The following is an 18,961-nucleotide window of genomic DNA, read 5'->3' as shown; positions in this document are numbered from 1 at the left end:
TTCTCGCAGTGTGATCATATGATAGACAACCTTATTCATAATAACTTGTCTACAAAAACTTATCTACCAAATCTTGTCTACGGTGTGGCCCAACTTGTCCACGCAATCCATCTGATGCTTCAATATCCTCGCAGTGTGATCATATGATATACAACCTTATTCATAATAACTTGTCTATGGCTTGGTCCAACCTGTCTTTTTATTGATAGATATTAACATGTCCACGTATGCTTCAATGTCGCCGCTTTGTGATCATATGATAGACACCATTATTCATAATAACTTGTCTACGTTTTTCACCAATTAGTCCTTACAATCTATAGACATTAAATGTCAATGTCGTCGCATTGTGATCATAAAATAGACAACATTATTCTTAATAACTTGTCTATCAAGGATGTTATTGTCTACACTTTTAGCATTCTTCTATAGGAACACATATCTTGTCTACAAATTATTGTCTTTCTTTTTGGTTCACCATCCATGTATTCTGGTTTTGTAAATAAATAGATAACATTTCCATCATACGTGTCCTCAACAACATCTTGTCTACAAAAAACTTTCATTTTTTACCTCTTTCTTCTTTCATTATCTCTGCAGATTAACTTTATTTCAAACAAAGTTTTACAACATACTTAATTTATTACGTTTTGTCTATAACAACCTAGTTTGTCCTCTCTGTGACATGGCTTCATTAAATGCCTCTCCAATCAAAACTCTGACACGTCCAATCCCACCAGCCAATTTTACACTTCCGCGGGAAACAACACCAGGGGTATTTTCGTCTTTCCATTGCTGCCATACACCCTAAATGTGGCACGTTTTGAAATACAAACGCGAAAGTGGCGTGGCCCCAAAGAATTTCATGAAATGTGGCACATTGAACAAAAGAGTCAGACAAATGAGTGGGCCAGTGGGGATATGTGGTCGACGGGGGAGCTAGACCAACTATAATGAATTCTTTGATACAATTCTTGTTAAACTTCAAAAATTATATTCCTAATATATATATGTGTGTGTGTTGCGGACCCTACTTACCAATATGTGATGAATTGTTCAAAAGGTGTCAACGAAACAAACTGGAAAAGGCAATCTCCGATTAGCTCGCACGCAAGCCAACCAAAATCAGAAGGTCTCAAGTTGTTCTTTTTGGGACATAAAATAAGACCTCAAAATTGTGTTATAACTTATAACATATATCATTGTGAAAACTCAAAACCAAATCTTACAGATAATATTGACACTGAAATGATATGATACAACATTAATTTGCAGTATGACTGAAAAGAAAAATATTAATTAGCAATTGACGGTATATGAATGGAATTTTAGCCTAACAGAGTTATATGAGGGAGGGGGACTGGTACGGTATATAATTTGAAAACATCTAATTGCCCACTAGATTACGTATTTAATCATTGAATTTCTCTTGGTATCCTAATAATAAGTCATGTTCTCACGTAATTTTGAGGTTTCACTTTGGAAAGGCTTTTATTGTAATGAGGCACAATAGTTGTGTGCTTCCACTGTGTATTGACATCATATATATTGTTTTGATTTGAAGCAGAACTTGCATTGATATTGCTTCGGAAATAAGAGAGTATGGAGAGTCGCCATAGGCTTTTGTTGCTCGCATGTATATCAAATTTGGCTATTATTCACCTTGTTCAAGCTCAAGATCAAAATGGTAAATATTTTTTTATATTTAATTTACAAAGCTTTTTAAGAAAAGAAATATATATAGTTGTAGCACTTTGGAATTCATGATCATCGTCTTACTACAATGAACATAATATAAACTGTAGGTCCCCACTAATACATGTGTACATACAATTTTATACGTTGCACATGAAATAAAAGATGACTTTGTTCATAAACTTTGTTCATATAATTTACTGATTAGTTTTTTTCATCGTTAGGTATAAGCATTGACTGTGGAACAACGGGATCCTACGTGGACTCCAACAACGTAACATGGGTCGGAGATAATGGCTTTGTCACCACCGGCGAATCCATTAATATTACGGACGTCACCACAAAGCCGATCAACACTCTCCGGTATTTTCCAACCGGTCAAACAAACTGCTACACCAACATTCCGGCGACAAAAGACCAGAAAACCCTTGTGAGGACGAAGTTTTACTATGAGAACTATGACGACAAGTTCTCGCCGCCATCTTTCGACATAGTTTATGACGGGAAACACCGTGATTCTATTGAAATTACTGAATCATTACTCAACGACGAGGACACATTCTATTTCTCTGAGGTGATATTTGCTCCGGCGAATGAGAATATCAGCGTTTGCCTCCTCCGTACTTCTCCGTCCGATAACCCTTTTATATCTTCCATTGAAGTTTACAGCTTCGATGCCGGCATGTACGAAGATGTTGGTCCTGAAGAAGGTCTCATTCTCTATGAAAGAATTACGTACGGTGCCAAAAAGCTTATAAGGTAAATACAAAGCTAGTCATGCAATATATGGGGTTTCATATATGAATCAAATAATCGTAGTATTCATAAAGTCTTACTATAATGTATTTGTCTTAGCTAAAGTGAAACCCACGAAATTCCATTCTCGTCATCAACGTAGCATACTAGCTTAGGTTTTTCATCCTTGACATTATTATTTTTTTGGATCATTTACCAATGTTTCATTTGGCATTTAATTTCGATCCTTGCTATAGATAACATTTATTGATTCATATTTAAATCTTCAAGTGCATTGTTAAAATTTTGTTATTTAATTATAAATTTTTTTTGTTGGTTTATTTTGGAAACTTATTTTAGCTACCCGTCAGATCCTTACGGTAGGCTATGGTCTCCGTCAGGGTCCGAAGACAACACCGCACTGACCGATCTAACAACCTCAGCCCCATCGATAGACATCACCGGGGCGTCAAACAAGCCGCCAGAGATTGTTATGTCGAAGGCATTGTCAGGAGATGGCTTAATCATCTCCGGCCTGCCTCTCCCCTCAACTGCTGTATTGGTATACTTGGCTCTTTACTTCTCGGAGCCTCAGAGTCTAGGTCGGACCCAGAAACGATCGTTCAACATTTTCTTGGACAACATGCAAGTGGGTTCACATCCCATCGTACCGGTTTTTGGGAAAGCTACTCAACTCGTTTTGAGAGATGTAGAGGCCACTTCGGAGTCCCAGATAGTCTTTAAGTCTACGGATGACTCGGTTTTGCCAACCATCATCAATGGTTTGGAGCTATATTCAATAAGTAACAACCAGCACGGTGGAAGCGGAGGCCAAAGCGGTGGTGGTGGTGGGGGCCAAAGCGGTGGTGGTAATAATGGTAAGTTTTTATTGGACCTATATATGTACTGTATTTAATTTTTATACAGATAACTTCTTTTTTCTTCCAGATCAATCAAGCAAACTAAATTACAAAAAAAATTCACCAAAGTTTCCCAAGTTTTTAGTTAACAACCAAAACGTATAAATTTAAAGAAGTGATATTTTGAAGATAGTGAATACTGTAGTCATTTTCTGACGTTAAAAAAAGTGGGGAAAATGACAGAGAAACCTCTACAAACGATTTCTAAAAGGTTGGGGTATTATTTGAACACTTAAAACAAACACAGGTTTTTTTTGGTCATTTACCCAAAAAAAACGTATTGAGTTTCTGAAAGCTATTAAATTAAGTTAATTTTATTCACATAAGATTGTTTAATAATTAATAGTGAAGATATAATCATATAACTTTAAATCTATTGATTGTATAATCTTTTAGTATATCATAACATTTTTAGATAAAAATACAAACTTCATAACAACCCTTTGTATATCATAATGAGCTTATAATATACTTCCCTGGTTTCTTATATTATTAAATAGAAGAACCCTTTCTATGACGTTTTTAGGTGGGAGCAAAGTAGGAAAGAAAAAGAACAACTTACCACTCATTTTGGGAGTTACGTTCGCCTCCGTGTTCGTTGTTTTCTGGTCAGCGTTCGTGGTTAATATTTTGAGAAAGCGTCAAAATGCGAAGCCAGAGTCCAACACAGCACCATCTACGTCCACAGGTATTTATATGGTTGGCGTTAATCGTTATATACATGTTATTAGATTAAACATTGGAATATTATTGATAAGTAATATTGGTTTTTGGTCTCTCCTATGTCATCAAGAGCATGGAATAGGAACAGGAGAGTCACCTCTATTTGGACAACAAACGGCCAGCGACACGAATGATTCGTATGTTGTTCAAGATGAATATCGAAACTAGTTGTGGGCGAGCTAGATCCATGTGTTATTCTACACCTTTTTGTCTTTTTTATGATTCTATTTTTTTTTTTTGAATCAATGTAAAATTAATTAAAAAAGTCCTTTGTTACAATATATACATCTTTGAGCTTATTACCAAATGAATCTTATTCTCATTAATTTGCAAAACTATACAATTGAGGGTTTATATACAGTTCAAAACCAAGGCTTAAACCATAGCCTTAACCAACAATTAGAGACTCCTATACAATTAGAGACTCTCTATACAGACTCATATAACATAATAGAGCTGAATGTTTTTCAAATTTCTGAAATTTTAAATGAAGAAAACAGAGCTAGAGAGAATAAAACAGAGTATAGGCCTTGGCGCTTATGTTCTCGAGTGAAACCAAACCCGGAGGGCACCAAGCCACTTTGATGGTTGGACTTTGGAGCTGGTGGATGGAGGAGATTTGATTATGCACCATTATGCACTATTATGCACCATAAGATTTATGATTCTTTTTAAGAAAAGTTAATTTGTTTACTCATATCGGACCTGGGAAAAGGTAATTGAAAGCTGATACAAGGAGTGATGCAATGCAATAATCTAAAACCAAAAAAATAAATAAATAAATAGTCTAAAACCTAATCCATATGTGTGCAAGGTTTCTAAATTTGAATTTGTCTGATGAAAAAAAAAAATGCAAAAGTTGTTTAACTACCATGGTCTTCGATCCAAGAATACTATAATCAACAAGAATAATGATTTATTGCTCACAAATAACTATAGTCAGCAAAGTTAGTGTAATTACTTCCGATCAGTCGGTAAAATTAATGATTTCTTTGGTCATAAAAAAACTAAACTTACTCAAGTCAAAACCATATTTTCTATTTACATTTATGAATGAAAAATTGAGCCAACTAGCCTTAACAATATCCTAATCCAACCCTGAACAGATTGAACAATTGGATGTAAACTATTTTCAAAACCAATTCTATTCAATGACTATTGATTTTTCTAGTGAAAGATATGAGTTGGAAAACAGAGTGGGGATATATGCGTTCTTTAACATGATTGTGTTGATTTTCAAAAATTATATTCCTAATATATGTTGAAGTCAAATGAAAGTGAAATAGTTGATTTATGAAGGACTTCGAAGAATTTCTATTCTAGGAGTACAAGGAACTAAGGAAGCCGATTACATTTGACTTCCACATATGAAAATTAGGATTTACATCGTTTTAGTCATTAATGTAATCGGCTTCCTTGTAGTCCGATAATAGAAATTCTTCGACGTGGTTCATGGAAATGAATATTTACACCGATAGGGAATTTCTTGGACAAATTTTCACGTAAGACGGAGATCGATTCTTGTGATACATCTGAAAAAGGTAAAAATATCAGATTTAGTTTACCAACAACAAAGGTGAAAATATATTCTATATCTTCCTCTGCCTTGATGATCAGATTCGAGAAATAATATTTTGTAACTACTTATGATTTTTTTTTCTTGTCATAACTACTAATTTCTGTTTACTTCAGCTACATGGGAGTATATGGGTAAACTCGTTTGTTGTGGCCCCTGATCATCAATATGTGATGAATTGTTCAAACCAGAAAAGACAATCTCATATTAGCAAACAAAAATCAAAAGGTCTCAAGTTTTTTTTTTTTTTTGAGAAAAACATATATAAGACCTCAAATTGTGTATAACATATATCAATGTCAAAAGTCAAAACCAAGTTTTTCATATAATTGAGTACACTGAAATGATATGATACAATATTAATTTTCAGTTTGACTAATAAGAATATTAATTTGCAAGTTTGACTAACATAATTATTTGGGGATGACTGCTAATACACTGTGTAATTATGTTACTAACAATTCCTAATAGGTAATGCAAGTACTTTTATGTTTTTTTTTTCAATATCATAAAATATTCTAACTTCGAATTCGGGTGGTAAAATAGCGATAGTACGAATTCAAACCACTAAACTATGTTGGATAATTCTAACTAACTTGAGGAGCAAGTTATCTCCTTCTAGAAGATGCTAGAAGAGATACAAGAAAGGAAATCCAAGAAAGGAAATCAAGAGAAAAGGAAATACAAATAATGTCAAGTTGGACAAGATTTGTAAGTATTCCTATTCACAATAGGCAAAGAAGAAACTTGGTTCTAGTATAAATAAGAGCCTTATGAAGAACAAGAGAAGTAGCTCAGCAGGGGAGCTCGTGCAGCTCAAGAGGGGAGCTCGAGTAGCTCAAAGGAGAGAGCTCAAGAAGAGAGTCGAGACTCATGAGGAGTCGAGACACATGAGAGTCGAGAAGGACCTCATGATAGTCTAGAGGAAGAGACTCATATAGACTTAGGGTTAGCTAAGTTCTATATAGGAGAAGAGTCTATGGTGAGTAGATCCATAAGACTAGATCAATGAGGTTTATGGAGAGTTGTTCCATAAGACCTAAAGAGAGAAGAAGAGGCTTATGGAGAGTTGTTCTATAAGACCTAAGAGAGGACATTAAAGAGAAAGATTAAGGCTTTGGAGAGTTGTTCCAAAAGACCTAGAGAGATTTAGTTTTGAGAAGTTTCTAAATCAATAAAGAAAGGTTGTTCTTTAATCTCTTGTTCTCGTGTTGCTGAATCACTTTCTGAATCATTCAGTAACTTAGTCAGGGTAACGTGTTCCTGATTTGAATTGGGCATCAGAGCAGTCAAGATAAGGTGATCTTGATTTGAATTGGTATCAGAGCAAGTCGGCTCTGAACTTTAATTGGTATCAGAGCAAGTCGGCTCTGAACTTTATTTGGTATCAGAGCAAGTCGGCTCTGAACTTTATTTGGTATCAGAGCTTCTGGTTTGAAGACTCTGGACGAGACATGTGGTATGTCAGAGCTTAGTTTGAAGACTCTGTACAAGTTCAGAACTTAGTTTGAAGACTCTAGACAAGATCTGTGGTGTGTCAGAGCTTAGTGTGAAGACTCTAGACAAGACCGGTGGTATCTGACTCGTAAGCAAGTATGGCAGGCGAGAATCCACAACCACGAACCAAGATCATTCATATTGTAGCATCCCTGGAGCAAGTTCTTGACCTAAAACGGATGGGGTTTGAAGACATTGTTGGGAGGTTACTGGAGTATGAAGAACTTGTTGGGTAAGAAACCCAAAGTAAAGACCAAGGACCTCAAACCCTAAGCGTGGAGGCTTTGGGAAGTTTCGAGCAGGAAACAGAGGCGGTTATAACAAGAAGACGTTATAACAAAGGAAGCTATAACTACGGTGGTTATGGTAGGGGAAGATTTAGAGGTGACAGTTCCGGCAGAGGCATGGGACAAGGAAGGTCCGTCTTACAATCTCAAGGAGGAGTAACCGGTGATCACAACCAAAAGCAGAATTTATCCAAAGTGATGCGACAAGGCTGGTCAGCATCAAGTTGTTTGGAGATAAGCAAGGTAACATGTCTGCAAGCTGAAGGACTTGCTGAGGGACGTGCTGAAGGACTTGCTGAAGGACTCGTTGAAGAACTCACTAAAGGACTGACTAAATGAATTGCTAATGAATCTACAAGGACATGGCATGCTCGGTTAGGTCATATAAGTTTGGAGTTAATTCACGGAGAAGATGCTGGAGAAGGACATGAAGAAGATGATGTCATGGAGGATATCACTCAAGACAACCACGAGGATGAGGTTGGTGAAGTAGTTCAAGGAGTACCACAGCTGACAAGGTCGGGTCGACAAGTGAATCAGCCGCAATACCTTGAAGACTATGTTATGAAGTCCGAGACAGTTTCCGGATTGTTCCAGAAAACTTATGATGAAAGTGAGAGACGAGCCAAGATGTTGAATCAATCAACAAGAACAGGTGGTTCCTTGTTGACATATCGATTGAAGTTTTCGATCGGTACAAAAGGTTTAAAAGAGTGTGTAGAGAAGCAAGTCGGCTTATCTATCAAAACCTTTCGCACTGATAGAGGAGGAGAGTTTATGGAGTTCAATCGATTACGCATAGAGGAGGAGTCTCTAGGCGTCTAATGAAGATTCGATATTGCATAGAGGAGGAGTCTCTAGGCATTTAATGAAGAATCGATGTTGCATAGAGGAGGAGTCTCTAGGTATTTAATGAAGATTCGATGTTGCATAGAGGAGGAGTCGCTAAGCATCTAATGAAGATTCGAGGTTGCATAGAGGAGGAGTCTCTAGGCACCTAATGAAGATTCTGAATGATATGTGGGGAGAAGCCGAACGTCATTCAAGCTTACTAAAAGCTAAGAAGATCAGGAGGCCGCATCTCAAGATGGTAGATGATTGGTCAATATTGGAACCAAGTCGGGTTCTAAAGATGCTAGAATCAAGCTGGATTCTAGAGATGCTAAAACCAAACCGGGTTTTAGAGAATATCAAACCAAGTTGGGTTATGATATTTGGATTAGAACCAAGCCGGGTTCTAATGATACTAGAATCATGTCGGATTCTAGAGATGCTAGAACCAAGTCGGGGTCTAGAGAATATCAAACCAAGTCGGGTTATGATATTTAGGTACTCTGTACTAATCGCTGAAGTAGTACATGAAGTAGTACAAGACGTGATTCAAGGAGCAGAACAAGAATGTTGTGTTCAAGGAATCATTGAAGTAGTACAAGCACTAGTACAAGAAGTAATTCAAGGAGCAGAACAAGAGGGAGATGCTCAAGGAATGCTTGTGGATACTATGATGCAGTCAAATTTGAAGTTGTCAAATTTGAAGATCTCAAAAGCTGAGGAGGAGCAAGAGATCGTATCTCAACAAAGGTTGAAGTTGAGAATGTTCAAGGTGTGGAGCAGAAGGCGGACACACTTACTAAGGCATTGGCGAGAATCAAGCTTCCCGGAATTCAAGTTGGAATTAAGGGGGAGAATGTTGGATAATTCCAACTAACTTGAGGAGCAAGTTATCTCCTTCTAGAAGATGCTAGAAGAGATACAAGAAAGGAAATCCAAGAAAGGAAATCAAGAGAAAAGGAAATACAAATAATGTCAAGTTGGACAAGATTTGTAAGTATTCCTATTCACAATAGGAAAAGAAGAAGCTTGGTTATAGTATAAATAAGAGCCTTATGAAGAACAAGAGAAGTAGCTCAGCAGGGGAGCTCGTGCAGCTCAAGAGGGGAGCTCGAGTAGCTCAAAGGAGAGAGCTTAAGAAGAGAGTCGAGACTCATGAGGAGTCGAGACACATGAGAGTCGAGAAGGACCTCATGAGAGTCTAGAGGAAGATACTCATATAGACTTAGGGGTAGCTAAATTCTATATAGGAGAAGAGACTATGGTGAGTAGATCCATAAGACTAGATCAATGAGGTTTATGGAAAGTTGTTCCATAAGACCTAAAGAGAGAAGAAGAGGCTTATGGAGAGTTGTTTTATAAGACCTAAGAGAGGACATTAGAGAGAAAGATTAAGGCTTTGGAGAGTTGTTCCAAAAGACCTAGAGAGATTTAGTTTTGAGAAGTTTCTAAATCAATAAAGAAAGGTTGTTCTTTAATCTCTTGTTCTCGTGTTGCTGAATCACTTTCTGAATCATTCAGTAACTTAGTCAGGGTAACGTGTTCCTGATTTGAATTGGGCATCAGAGCAGTCAAGATAAGGTGATCTTGATTTGAATTGGTATCAGAGCAAGTCGGCTCTGAACTTTAATTGGTATCAGAGCAAGTCGGCTCTGAACTTTATTTGGTATCAGAGCAAGTCGGCTCTGAACTTTAAACTATTAGCATAAGTTTGAGATATAAAATCAAATGCATGTTTGTTATAATATTCTGTAATTGCCCGTTGTTAGAGAACCAATTATTTCCTAGCTGGAAAGAATGGTCAAAGCTCTAAGGGAATGTTATCATGTTCGAGTTCAACTTGGTTTTAAGAACCTACTAATAGAATTAACTATTAGACAGCTCAACTCGTTAAATATAAACTATATATACATAGATTTCGTATATATCTTTATATATGTAGGATGTTTGTAGAAATTTTGTATAAAACATTAGTCGAAAAATAAGCTCTCGCCATGGCTGCCGCTTCGCTTTTTCTTCTCTTCTTTATTTCCATCATAACCCTCTCGTTAGCCAGTAAGTAGTTCTTTACAAGATTGGATTAGTCTAACACGTTCCGGATCAATCCACATTAAAGGATTATTTTCAGTGTTTTTTTTTTCTTTCAAAAAACTTATGTTTCTTGTTTTATATGTGACGGACTGATGGATTTTCCCATGCAAGATCTCATAAATAAGGCCTTGTGAATTTTTACGAAAATCCATCACACATAAAAATGTCCCTTAATCATGTGGATCGAGTCAAATGACTTTGTTAGTGTTTTATAGCTATTATGATTTATGCATGCATGACAATTTCAGGCGTAAATATAGACTGCGGAACGTCATTGCCGCGGTTAGACAAGAACAACATAAAATGGGTAGGAGACAAAGACTTCATCACATCCGGAGAGTCTTCCACGGTTTTGTCCACCACTGTCGAGAAATACCTCACCACACTTCGGTACTTTCCTACCGGCGACTCCAATTGCTACTCCAACATTCCGGTTACCAAAGGCGGAAAATTCTTAGTGAGAACGATGTTTTACTATGGGAACTATGATGGGAAGTCCTCATCCCCAACCTTCAGCGTATTGTTTGAAGGGAAACACCGAGGCACCGTATCGATATCCTCTGCGTTCGAACCTTACCTTTTGGAGCTGATCTTTTCTCCGGCTAGTGAAGAGACCAGCGTTTGTTTTGTACGTACGTCTTCATCATCAAACCCTTTTGTATCTTCCATTGAAGTTTTCGACTTGGAAAATGGCATGTATAAGTATAACGAGCTTGGTCCTGGTGAAGGTTTATTTTACCAACAACGACGTGCGTATGGCACAACAGAAATTATAAGGTAACATCTATATCCATTTACGTGTATACGTAACAAAAACATAGATCTAATATGTTTTATATTTATATTTATGTTCACCATTAACTTCAAGCGTTTTTTAATCAGAAGAAACAAATTAAACGTAACGGGAAAAAAATTCCATTCCATTACCGTTTTTACAATTTGCAAAAATATTGATAAAAATGAAAGCTTTGAAATGATTTTTACGTAAGCACAAACATAAATGCCATATTTGAACGACAAATCGGACCATAATCTGATTTAACTATAGATATGTAAACCGACCCGGAATCTGATTAAAATACATGATTTAAACCTATAGCTACAAGTTGATATAATATTTTCGTTTTGTTGGTTAGATCGGATCTTCAAGGTAGGTTCTGGCTTCCGTTGGAGATAAACATATTGTTGACAGGAGTACCATCCACGGCTGCATCAATCGATATCTCTGGTGCATCAAACAAGCCACCTGAGTCCGTCCTCCGTAACTCTTGGACCGGGGAAGGCTTATCATTAGTTGACCCTACTCTTCCTTCGGAAGGAGTTCCAGTTTATTTGGCTATGTATTTCTCAGAGCCTCTTGAGTTGAGTGTACGATCGTTCAACATATTATATGGCGGTAAGCAAGTTGGTAAAGGACCAATTGTGCCCGTGTATGGAAAAGCCACGCAAGTGGTCGTGAGAGATGTGGTGGCTAGCTCAAGCTCCGAGCTGGTGTTCCAGTCCACCCCTAGTGCGCTGTTACCGCCCATTATAAATGCGTTGGAGATTTATGTGATAAGTACGGGTACAAGTGGAAGCGGAGGCGGAAACAAAAGCGGATCAGGATCCGGTGGAGGTGCTGGAAGCGGAGGAGGAGGGTCTAAGAGTGGCGGATCTGGAGGTTTGTTATTTTGGAGATGCATTTTCAGTGATTAGTCTAGGTTTTGGTGTAAAATCTCGAATTACCAATATGAACAAAGTTATTAGCATGTTTGGATCATATAGTCACTTAATCTTATAGAAATAAACTTAATTTTTGTGTGTTTAGGCTCTGGTGGAACTAACAATGGAGGAACTGGAGGGAGCAATGATGTGAGCTCAGGTTTGTATTTGGACTTCTCTATCCATTCAACTTGTGATCTTGATAGGTTTATTAGTTTGATGAAAGCTCCTAGTTCCACTACATGTAATGAAAATAACAAATCAAATATTTAAAACGTTTATTATCCCTTATATGCAAGTAAAAAACCAACATTTGATATTGGGTTAGGTGGGTCAGCCAGTGAAGGAAAGAATAGTAAACTGCCAACTATACTCGGTTCTGTATCCGCAGTAGTGTTTGCTCTCATCGCATATGTGTTCATTGCTGTTATCTTAGCGAATCGTCGCAAAGCAAGGCTACAAGCCCTGGCTATACCTACGTCAGGTATACATTCATTCTCTTATGTATTTGGTGTAGTTTGTGTATACATATTGAGTGACTAAATTATATCCATATTTTTTCTAAATTAAGATATGTGTATTTTCGGTCTTGACTAATATCTATGTACTCTAGAGATGTGACTAGTTAAATGTTTTGATGATAGTGGCTCATATGGGTACTGGAGCGTCCCCTCTATTCGGACAACAAATGGGCAACGACTCAAACCAGTCTACATATGAGTCAGACATGGGAGATATCAACGACTTGATTGGAGTAGATCAGTCGTATGTAACACAATGACATTAAACATCATGTGAAATAAATCGTTTACTTTAAATTGAACATGATATCATTGCTTCTTTTGTTTTTTTTTCTCTTTATAAGAATTTGATTCTTCTGATCGTGAATGGTCATGTATCCGCAGTTATATAATTTCGTATCGCTAATTGTTTATTATGGTTGAAAGATTAATGAGAGTGTTTTATGAAGTAACATGAAATATTTCTATCGTTTTGGACTGTTCTTTTCTTTTATGTTTTACTACATTATGTGTACAGCGATTGATTAGCGAAAGGAAAATAGTTTTTATTCATTTATTAAAATTGATAGTTCAATAGACATCGTGTTTTGATAGTGTTGGACGGGTACTTCTTTTTTTTTTCATCATCTTTGGACGGGTACTTTTATCGTATGTATATGCATTTTAATATAGATTTATATTAAAGATATTAATTCTGCTGTAAATATAGTTTGGGACAACTTTAAAAATAATCTAAATTTATATAAGACTGAGTAATAGTTTTAACTCCAAATTCTAACTCTTAAACACAAAACTTTAAAATTTAAAATAAAAAATGATTAAATGTTAAAACTTAAATCTTAACATACATGTTGATACCTCGACTAGAAATATACCAATCCAAAAAATCATATCATCCAATAGCGGATGGTGCTGCTAAATTATTAAAGATTGATCCGACGCTAAAAAGATGTATGAATACGGCCTAAAACTTCTTAATTATATATATTAAAAAGTTTATCCTAAAGGTCAAAGATCTAAAACCTAAACAATTTATTAATAAAAAAATTTAATCTTGAACCATAAACTCGAACCTGGGTCATACTAATGTTTATTCATAAATTTAAGGTATAGAAATAGGAGATGTGCTTTTAGTCAAGTGGTTAAGTCCATTTGATTCTGTCTTTTCTATCGGAGTTCGACTCCACTAAATCGTCTTACTCTGCGTAGTAAGGATTGACTATAGATTTCGGACCCTTGTCGATCCAAAGATGTAAAAAAAAAAGAGAGATAATGGCTTCTTTTTGTTTTTTTTGTTTTTTTTTTAACCTAAACGACGGTCATGTTGGAGTTTTTAATTTGAAATTAACGAAAAAATGTGAGTTGACAATTAAATTTACATTGACTTGTTGGCATTTGACATTACTTGGCAAGAACGCCAGCTCAGAGAGCAAAGACCAACGATGATATACATAAAGAATGAACATAAGTTGTATCTAGTCGTCACTTGGATAAATGAGTTGATCATATGACGAATATTGCTGAATAAAATAAATATGATTGGAATACTGAAAGTAAATGAAATGAGATGAATAAACATTAATTATGAATTATGTGAGTATCATTGATATATATGAAGTCAATGTATTGTTTTATACATCACACTTACGACCAACGAAAAGTCTATAACCAAATTAGATCTATGTATATGAGATAGGAAGAAGTTATAGCAAATGTCAATGTGAATGTACTTGTAGTTATCCCAATATAAGCTTCTCTTAGACCAAGAAAGATTATGCAATAAACTCAAATTTATTATACTTATATAAATATACAATGGGTACCAAACAAAGTGTAAGAAAATTAAGAAAGTAACTAAATTTTCACAATAGATTATGGCTGTCTCAGATTATTTGAAAGTTTTCTGTAAATTTTTTTAAAAAAAAAAAAAAAAAAAGAGTTTAATTAGCAATTTTTAGCCTCATCTAAACTAGTTTCAGTTTGCCGAAATAATAAATAAGCCGAAATAGTAAAGGCCAATGAAGCCCATATACACAAAAACGGCGTGGCGTTCACTAGCCTACTTGATGAACTTCACGTCGTTTCAATACTCAGGACCGAAACTTCTTGAAAGCGCCTGATAATTCTGGTAAAGACGCTTTAGTCCTTACATACGAACGTTCTATAGAAAAGAAAAGAAGATTCTTGACTTTTGAAGAAACTTGCAGAAATCTTTCTATTATCCTCTACACTACTCTCTCTCCCTATAAATATGCTAAGGCACGTAGGTGTTTGAATCAACAAATAGCAAAGAGTTCATAGCAAATCAAAATTAAAACAGAGCAAATTTAAAACAGAGTAAAAGAAGTGAAGCAATGTCTCTGATTCCGAGCATTTTTGGAGGTCGAAGGACCAACGTGTTCGATCCATTGTCACTCGACGTATGGGATCCTTTTGAGGGATTCTTGACGCCATCAGGTGTTGCAAACGCACCGGCTAAGGACGTGGCAGCGTTCACAAACGCTAAAGTGGATTGGAGGGAGACACCTGAGGCGCACGTGTTCAAGGCGGACTTGCCGGGGTTGAAGAAGGAAGAGGTGAAGGTGGAGGTTGAAGATGGCAATATACTTCAGATAAGCGGAGAGAGGAGTAGTGAGAGTGAAGAGAAGAGTGACAAGTGGCACCGTGTGGAGAGGTCAAGTGGGAAGTTCATGAGGAGGTTTAGGTTGCCGGAGAATGCGAAGATGGAAGAAGTGAAGGCGAGTATGGAGAATGGTGTGTTGTCGGTTACGGTGCCGAAAGTGCCGGAGAAGAAGCCTGAGGTCAAGTCCATAGATATCTCCGGTTAACAGGAGAAGTTGAATTTGAAAAGGTGAAGAAAACAAAATGTGTGATGTGTGAGATAAATGGTGTGATTATCCTTTCTCTTTTTCGTTTATCTTACTTATCTTGTAATAATGAATATGGTTGTATCAATAAGTAAATTTTAGTGAGAGAATGTTTTGATATATAGATGCTCAATTGGTTATTCTGATCGAACAATGCAAATAAAATAGGTTGGGATATATCATATAAGGTTGTAGCTAAACAAAACAATTCTCCAAAAACCTCAAAATCAAAAACAAATCTGCAAAGATATATGAGTCGATTTCTCCTAGTCCTTAAAGTTATAGCAGGGCATTTAAGAAACCGTTTGGCATATTTCCGTTGGAATTCAAGCGAAAAATTTAGTCAATAGACGGTAGTCTAGTTGGATGACTCAAACAAATTCTAGAACGATATTTCTACGACTGTTTCTTTTTAATTTTATTATTATTTATTTTTTTCTCTTTTTTGATAACAACTTTTAGGGTCAGAATCATTTTGTGATAAATTATTCATCCCAAGAGAAATCAAACTCTATTCCTAGGTACTTACATTTTTGGTTTACCTACATTCAACTACTAGTCCGATCCCATGCTGGTTAGTGGTAAGAAAACATGAATTAATCCATGTGAATTTCTTAGGGTCCAATATCGTTTCTTATATTGTTACAATTATTGTTTTTCAGAATTTTTATTGCCTATTTGTGTTTCGTTTTCTTCACTAATTTCGTGTTTCGTGATTATATATAAACCAAAAGAAAAACCAACCAAATTATTTTATATTGAAGTTATTTGTTTTCCTATTCTGTTTTGTGACAATACACCCACTACAAGAAAACATGTGTTTTGCGAGGGAATGATTCCTCGTAAATCCTTCGCAAAACGCTTGTAGCAAGGGATTTGCTACGCCATGTTATTCCTCGCAAAACGCAGCTCGCAAATGTAATATCTTGCAATTTCCTCGCAAATTTTGCGAGGAATTCCCTCGCATATATTGCGAGGAATTCCCTCGCATATATTGCGAGGACCACAATCCCTCGCAAAAACTACGAGTAGCACTTCCCTCGCAAATTTTGCTAGGGATTTGCAAGTCTGTTGCGAGTCTTTTTTTGTTTTTTCATTTACGTATTTTATCCTGATTTATTTTTTTGGTGATTTTAATTTGATTTTCAAAAACATTCAAAAACATTCAAAAACATAAATAAAATCAGTAAACATTCAAAAACATTCCTAAATGATTCAAAAACATAATTGTAGATTACAAACCAACACCAAGTCTTAAACCAAATCCAAGTCTTAAAATAAACTTCAAGTCTTAAAAAAGAGAGAAATTAAAAAGCTTGTGAAGTAGAGGAGGCTGGTCTGGTACCAGTTCCTGTCTCAGTTCCGCCAGTCTGATCGCCTCAGGTCTCGTTGCCCTCTGCAGTTCTTATGGCGTCTGCATTTGCCTGTTCAGATGGTCCTCGATACATGCCTGCAAACACTGGATCCTTCTCTGCGAGGTATTCCCAATAGGCATCGAAGCTATTGATCTTCTCAGCCTGAAGTTCAAGACGAGCTTCAGCAGCAGCAAGCTTCTCCAATAGAACCACTCAATCATTATGAGTAGGCAATGGACCAACATGGACAGAGGATGCTTCATTCTGCAGAGAACCAACCCCATACAACCTTCCTTTCTTCCTTGGAGCAACCTGATACAAACCACACAAGTATAATGAGTGGACTCCCAAGAGACTAAGTACTAATGAAATAATCACACAAGTATAATGCTAACAAGTATGCTACTAACATCATCACACAAGTATGCTGCCAACATCATCACATAATCACATAATCACACAACACACAAAGACTAAGTACTAATTAAAGACACTCTGAATTGAAATATACAGAATTACCTGAGCATAAATCTTGTTCTTGGCAGCCACTGATAATCCACCTGAAGCAGAGCTCTCTGTATTATCCCCTGTAAACAGCTGAGACGCCTCCTCTTCAATCCTTAATGACACTTCCTTGTAGATCTCCTCTGACTTTCTATCAATGAAAGTCCCATCAGGTTTGCGATGAGTTTGCTCAAGAACCACCAGAAAATCTGGTGTTAAATCACCAGTCTCCTCACACTAAAACAAAAGAAAAAGATTTTAAATTTTACCCGTTATTACTATATATACTTTTTGGCGTTCAAAACAGGGGCTTATCCGCTTAGCCTTGGGCCGGGTATTCAGTCTCATACGAGATGACAGTCTATTCCAATATCTTTTTTGCCTGAAAGTAATGTAAAGGGCATGAAGATTTTGGTTCTACTTTAAATCTAATTTCAGTTTTGGTTCTACTTAGGTTTGTATATATGATTCATTGTATTTTAATAATGTAGATTCTCATTGTAATTGATTTTTTTGTTGTAGGTTTGACGTTGATGGTTCAGTTGCAGCTTCTGTCCACAAGATTTTTGAAAGAGATTTCAAGGAACCTCATGCCAATTGGACACAGACTCCTAATGCAGTGATCAATCGTTGGTATGAGACTTTTAAGTGAAATTGTATAGTTTAGCTTTGTTTTACTCTACAAATATATGTGATGCTATTTCTGACTCTGTTTTTTATTTTGGAGTAAATGTACAACTGGGACAAGTCCATAAATGAGAGAGTTAGAGATGAGTTTGAGGACAAGTTGAAGGATAGGATGTCTGATCAAGTTTCTCGGTGGAAGGGAAAGTGAAAGAATAAAGGTGATGTGGCAAAGCCTAAATGGATTGATCCTGAAGTGTGGGCTGGACTTGTTCATTTTTGGCGTGATTCTAAATCAGAAATTAGGAGTATCAACAGTAGAAATGCTCGATATCATCATCCCGATGGCCTTGGTATATCTAAACACCGTTCTAGCCAGACCTCTTTCAAATCCCATGCCAGAAAGCATGTAAGTTAACTCTGTTTTCTTTCTCATACATATACTTATGCATATTTAACTGACACTTAAATCGTTTTGTAGTGCATTGGTTAATACCAAAAAAGTTGTATTTCTCGTACCTGGTTCGAACCTCGGATCTGCTATTTTGTGACTGTTTAAAAATAAATGGGAGGGACATCATAGGCTTTAGGATGCTTTAGATAGCATAATCTGTTGGGCTGGCCATGTATGAGAGAAACTTAAATATAGTTTTCTCATGATTTCATGATCACTCCGAAGAAGATCTTGCTAATTTAGTAAACAAAAGGTAATGCACCTGCATTTGTTTCATAATTTAGGTTTCACGTTCAAAGATCCCTCTCATAATTTAATGGGTTGGAAAACCCAACGTCGATTGCCTTGTATATCGCATTCAAAGCTTTGGAGTTGCTCGTGCATTTCATGACTTTTTCTTCAGACCACAGACTTCTCACCTTTGGTGCAACGTTTTCTTGAGCATCAACCATAACAAGTTCGTTGTATCCAATAATCGCAGAGTTCTATGCATCTCCATCAATGGAACTAATGAAGGATTGCATTCTAATTTACCAGTAGTCGTCGTTTGAACTACCCTCTAAGAACGGCGGCTGAGTCA

The 18,961-nt window shown here is 36.4% G+C and overlaps 3 protein-coding genes across 3 annotated transcripts; all 3 read left to right on the top strand.

Moving 5' to 3' along the window:
- Positions 1-1,509: 1,509 nt before the first annotated feature.
- LOC9313542 (uncharacterized protein At1g24485) lies at positions 1,510-4,370 on the top strand. The gene is made up of 5 exons (XM_002877428.2): positions 1,510-1,687; positions 1,920-2,454; positions 2,791-3,308; positions 3,877-4,038; positions 4,144-4,370. The coding sequence occupies exons 1-5, from the start codon at positions 1,603-1,605 to the stop codon at positions 4,239-4,241; spliced, it is 1,398 nt and encodes a 465-aa protein (XP_002877474.1). The 5' UTR covers positions 1,510-1,602; the 3' UTR covers positions 4,242-4,370.
- A 6,220-nt stretch (positions 4,371-10,590) lies between these two features.
- On the top strand, positions 10,591-12,837 carry LOC9313540 (uncharacterized protein At1g24485). The gene is made up of 5 exons (XM_021026182.1): positions 10,591-11,083; positions 11,506-12,015; positions 12,163-12,216; positions 12,385-12,540; positions 12,701-12,837. The coding sequence occupies exons 1-5, from the start codon at positions 10,591-10,593 to the stop codon at positions 12,835-12,837; spliced, it is 1,350 nt and encodes a 449-aa protein (XP_020881841.1).
- A 2,013-nt stretch (positions 12,838-14,850) lies between these two features.
- LOC9313539 (17.6 kDa class I heat shock protein 3) lies at positions 14,851-15,577 on the top strand. The gene has a single exon (XM_002877425.2). It carries the CDS (start codon positions 14,932-14,934, stop codon positions 15,403-15,405), a length of 474 nt encoding a protein of 157 aa, XP_002877471.1. The 5' UTR covers positions 14,851-14,931; the 3' UTR covers positions 15,406-15,577.
- The last annotated feature ends 3,384 nt before the right edge of the window (positions 15,578-18,961 follow it).

The sequence above is a fragment of the Arabidopsis lyrata genome (genome assembly GCF_000004255.2).
Source record: "Arabidopsis lyrata subsp. lyrata unplaced genomic scaffold ARALYscaffold_5, whole genome shotgun sequence".
Taxonomy (NCBI): domain Eukaryota; kingdom Viridiplantae; phylum Streptophyta; class Magnoliopsida; order Brassicales; family Brassicaceae; genus Arabidopsis; species Arabidopsis lyrata.
Note: the sequence above shows the minus strand (reverse complement) of the source record. Positions and strands in the feature narration are given on the sequence as shown.

What these genes read in the sequence shown, in the direction of transcription:
- LOC9313539 (XM_002877425.2), top strand. Translation starts at nt 14,932, where the DNA reads ATGTCTCTGATTCCGAGCATTTTTGGAGGTCGAAGGACCAACGTGTTC.
- LOC9313542 (XM_002877428.2), top strand. Translation starts at nt 1,603, where the DNA reads ATGGAGAGTCGCCATAGGCTTTTGTTGCTCGCATGTATATCAAATTTG. An exon ending in GGTGCCAAAAAGCTTATAAG is followed by an intron (nt 2,455 to 2,790) that starts GTAAATACAAAG and finishes AACTTATTTTAG; the next exon opens with CTACCCGTCAGATCCTTACG. An exon ending in AGCACCATCTACGTCCACAG is followed by an intron (nt 4,039 to 4,143) that starts GTATTTATATGG and finishes TATGTCATCAAG; the next exon opens with AGCATGGAATAGGAACAGGA.
- LOC9313540 (XM_021026182.1), top strand. Translation starts at nt 10,591, where the DNA reads ATGACAATTTCAGGCGTAAATATAGACTGCGGAACGTCATTGCCGCGG. An exon ending in CGAGCTTGGTCCTGGTGAAG is followed by an intron (nt 11,084 to 11,505) that starts GTTTATTTTACC and finishes CGGATCTTCAAG; the next exon opens with GTAGGTTCTGGCTTCCGTTG. An exon ending in TAAGAGTGGCGGATCTGGAG is followed by an intron (nt 12,016 to 12,162) that starts GTTTGTTATTTT and finishes TTGTGTGTTTAG; the next exon opens with GCTCTGGTGGAACTAACAAT.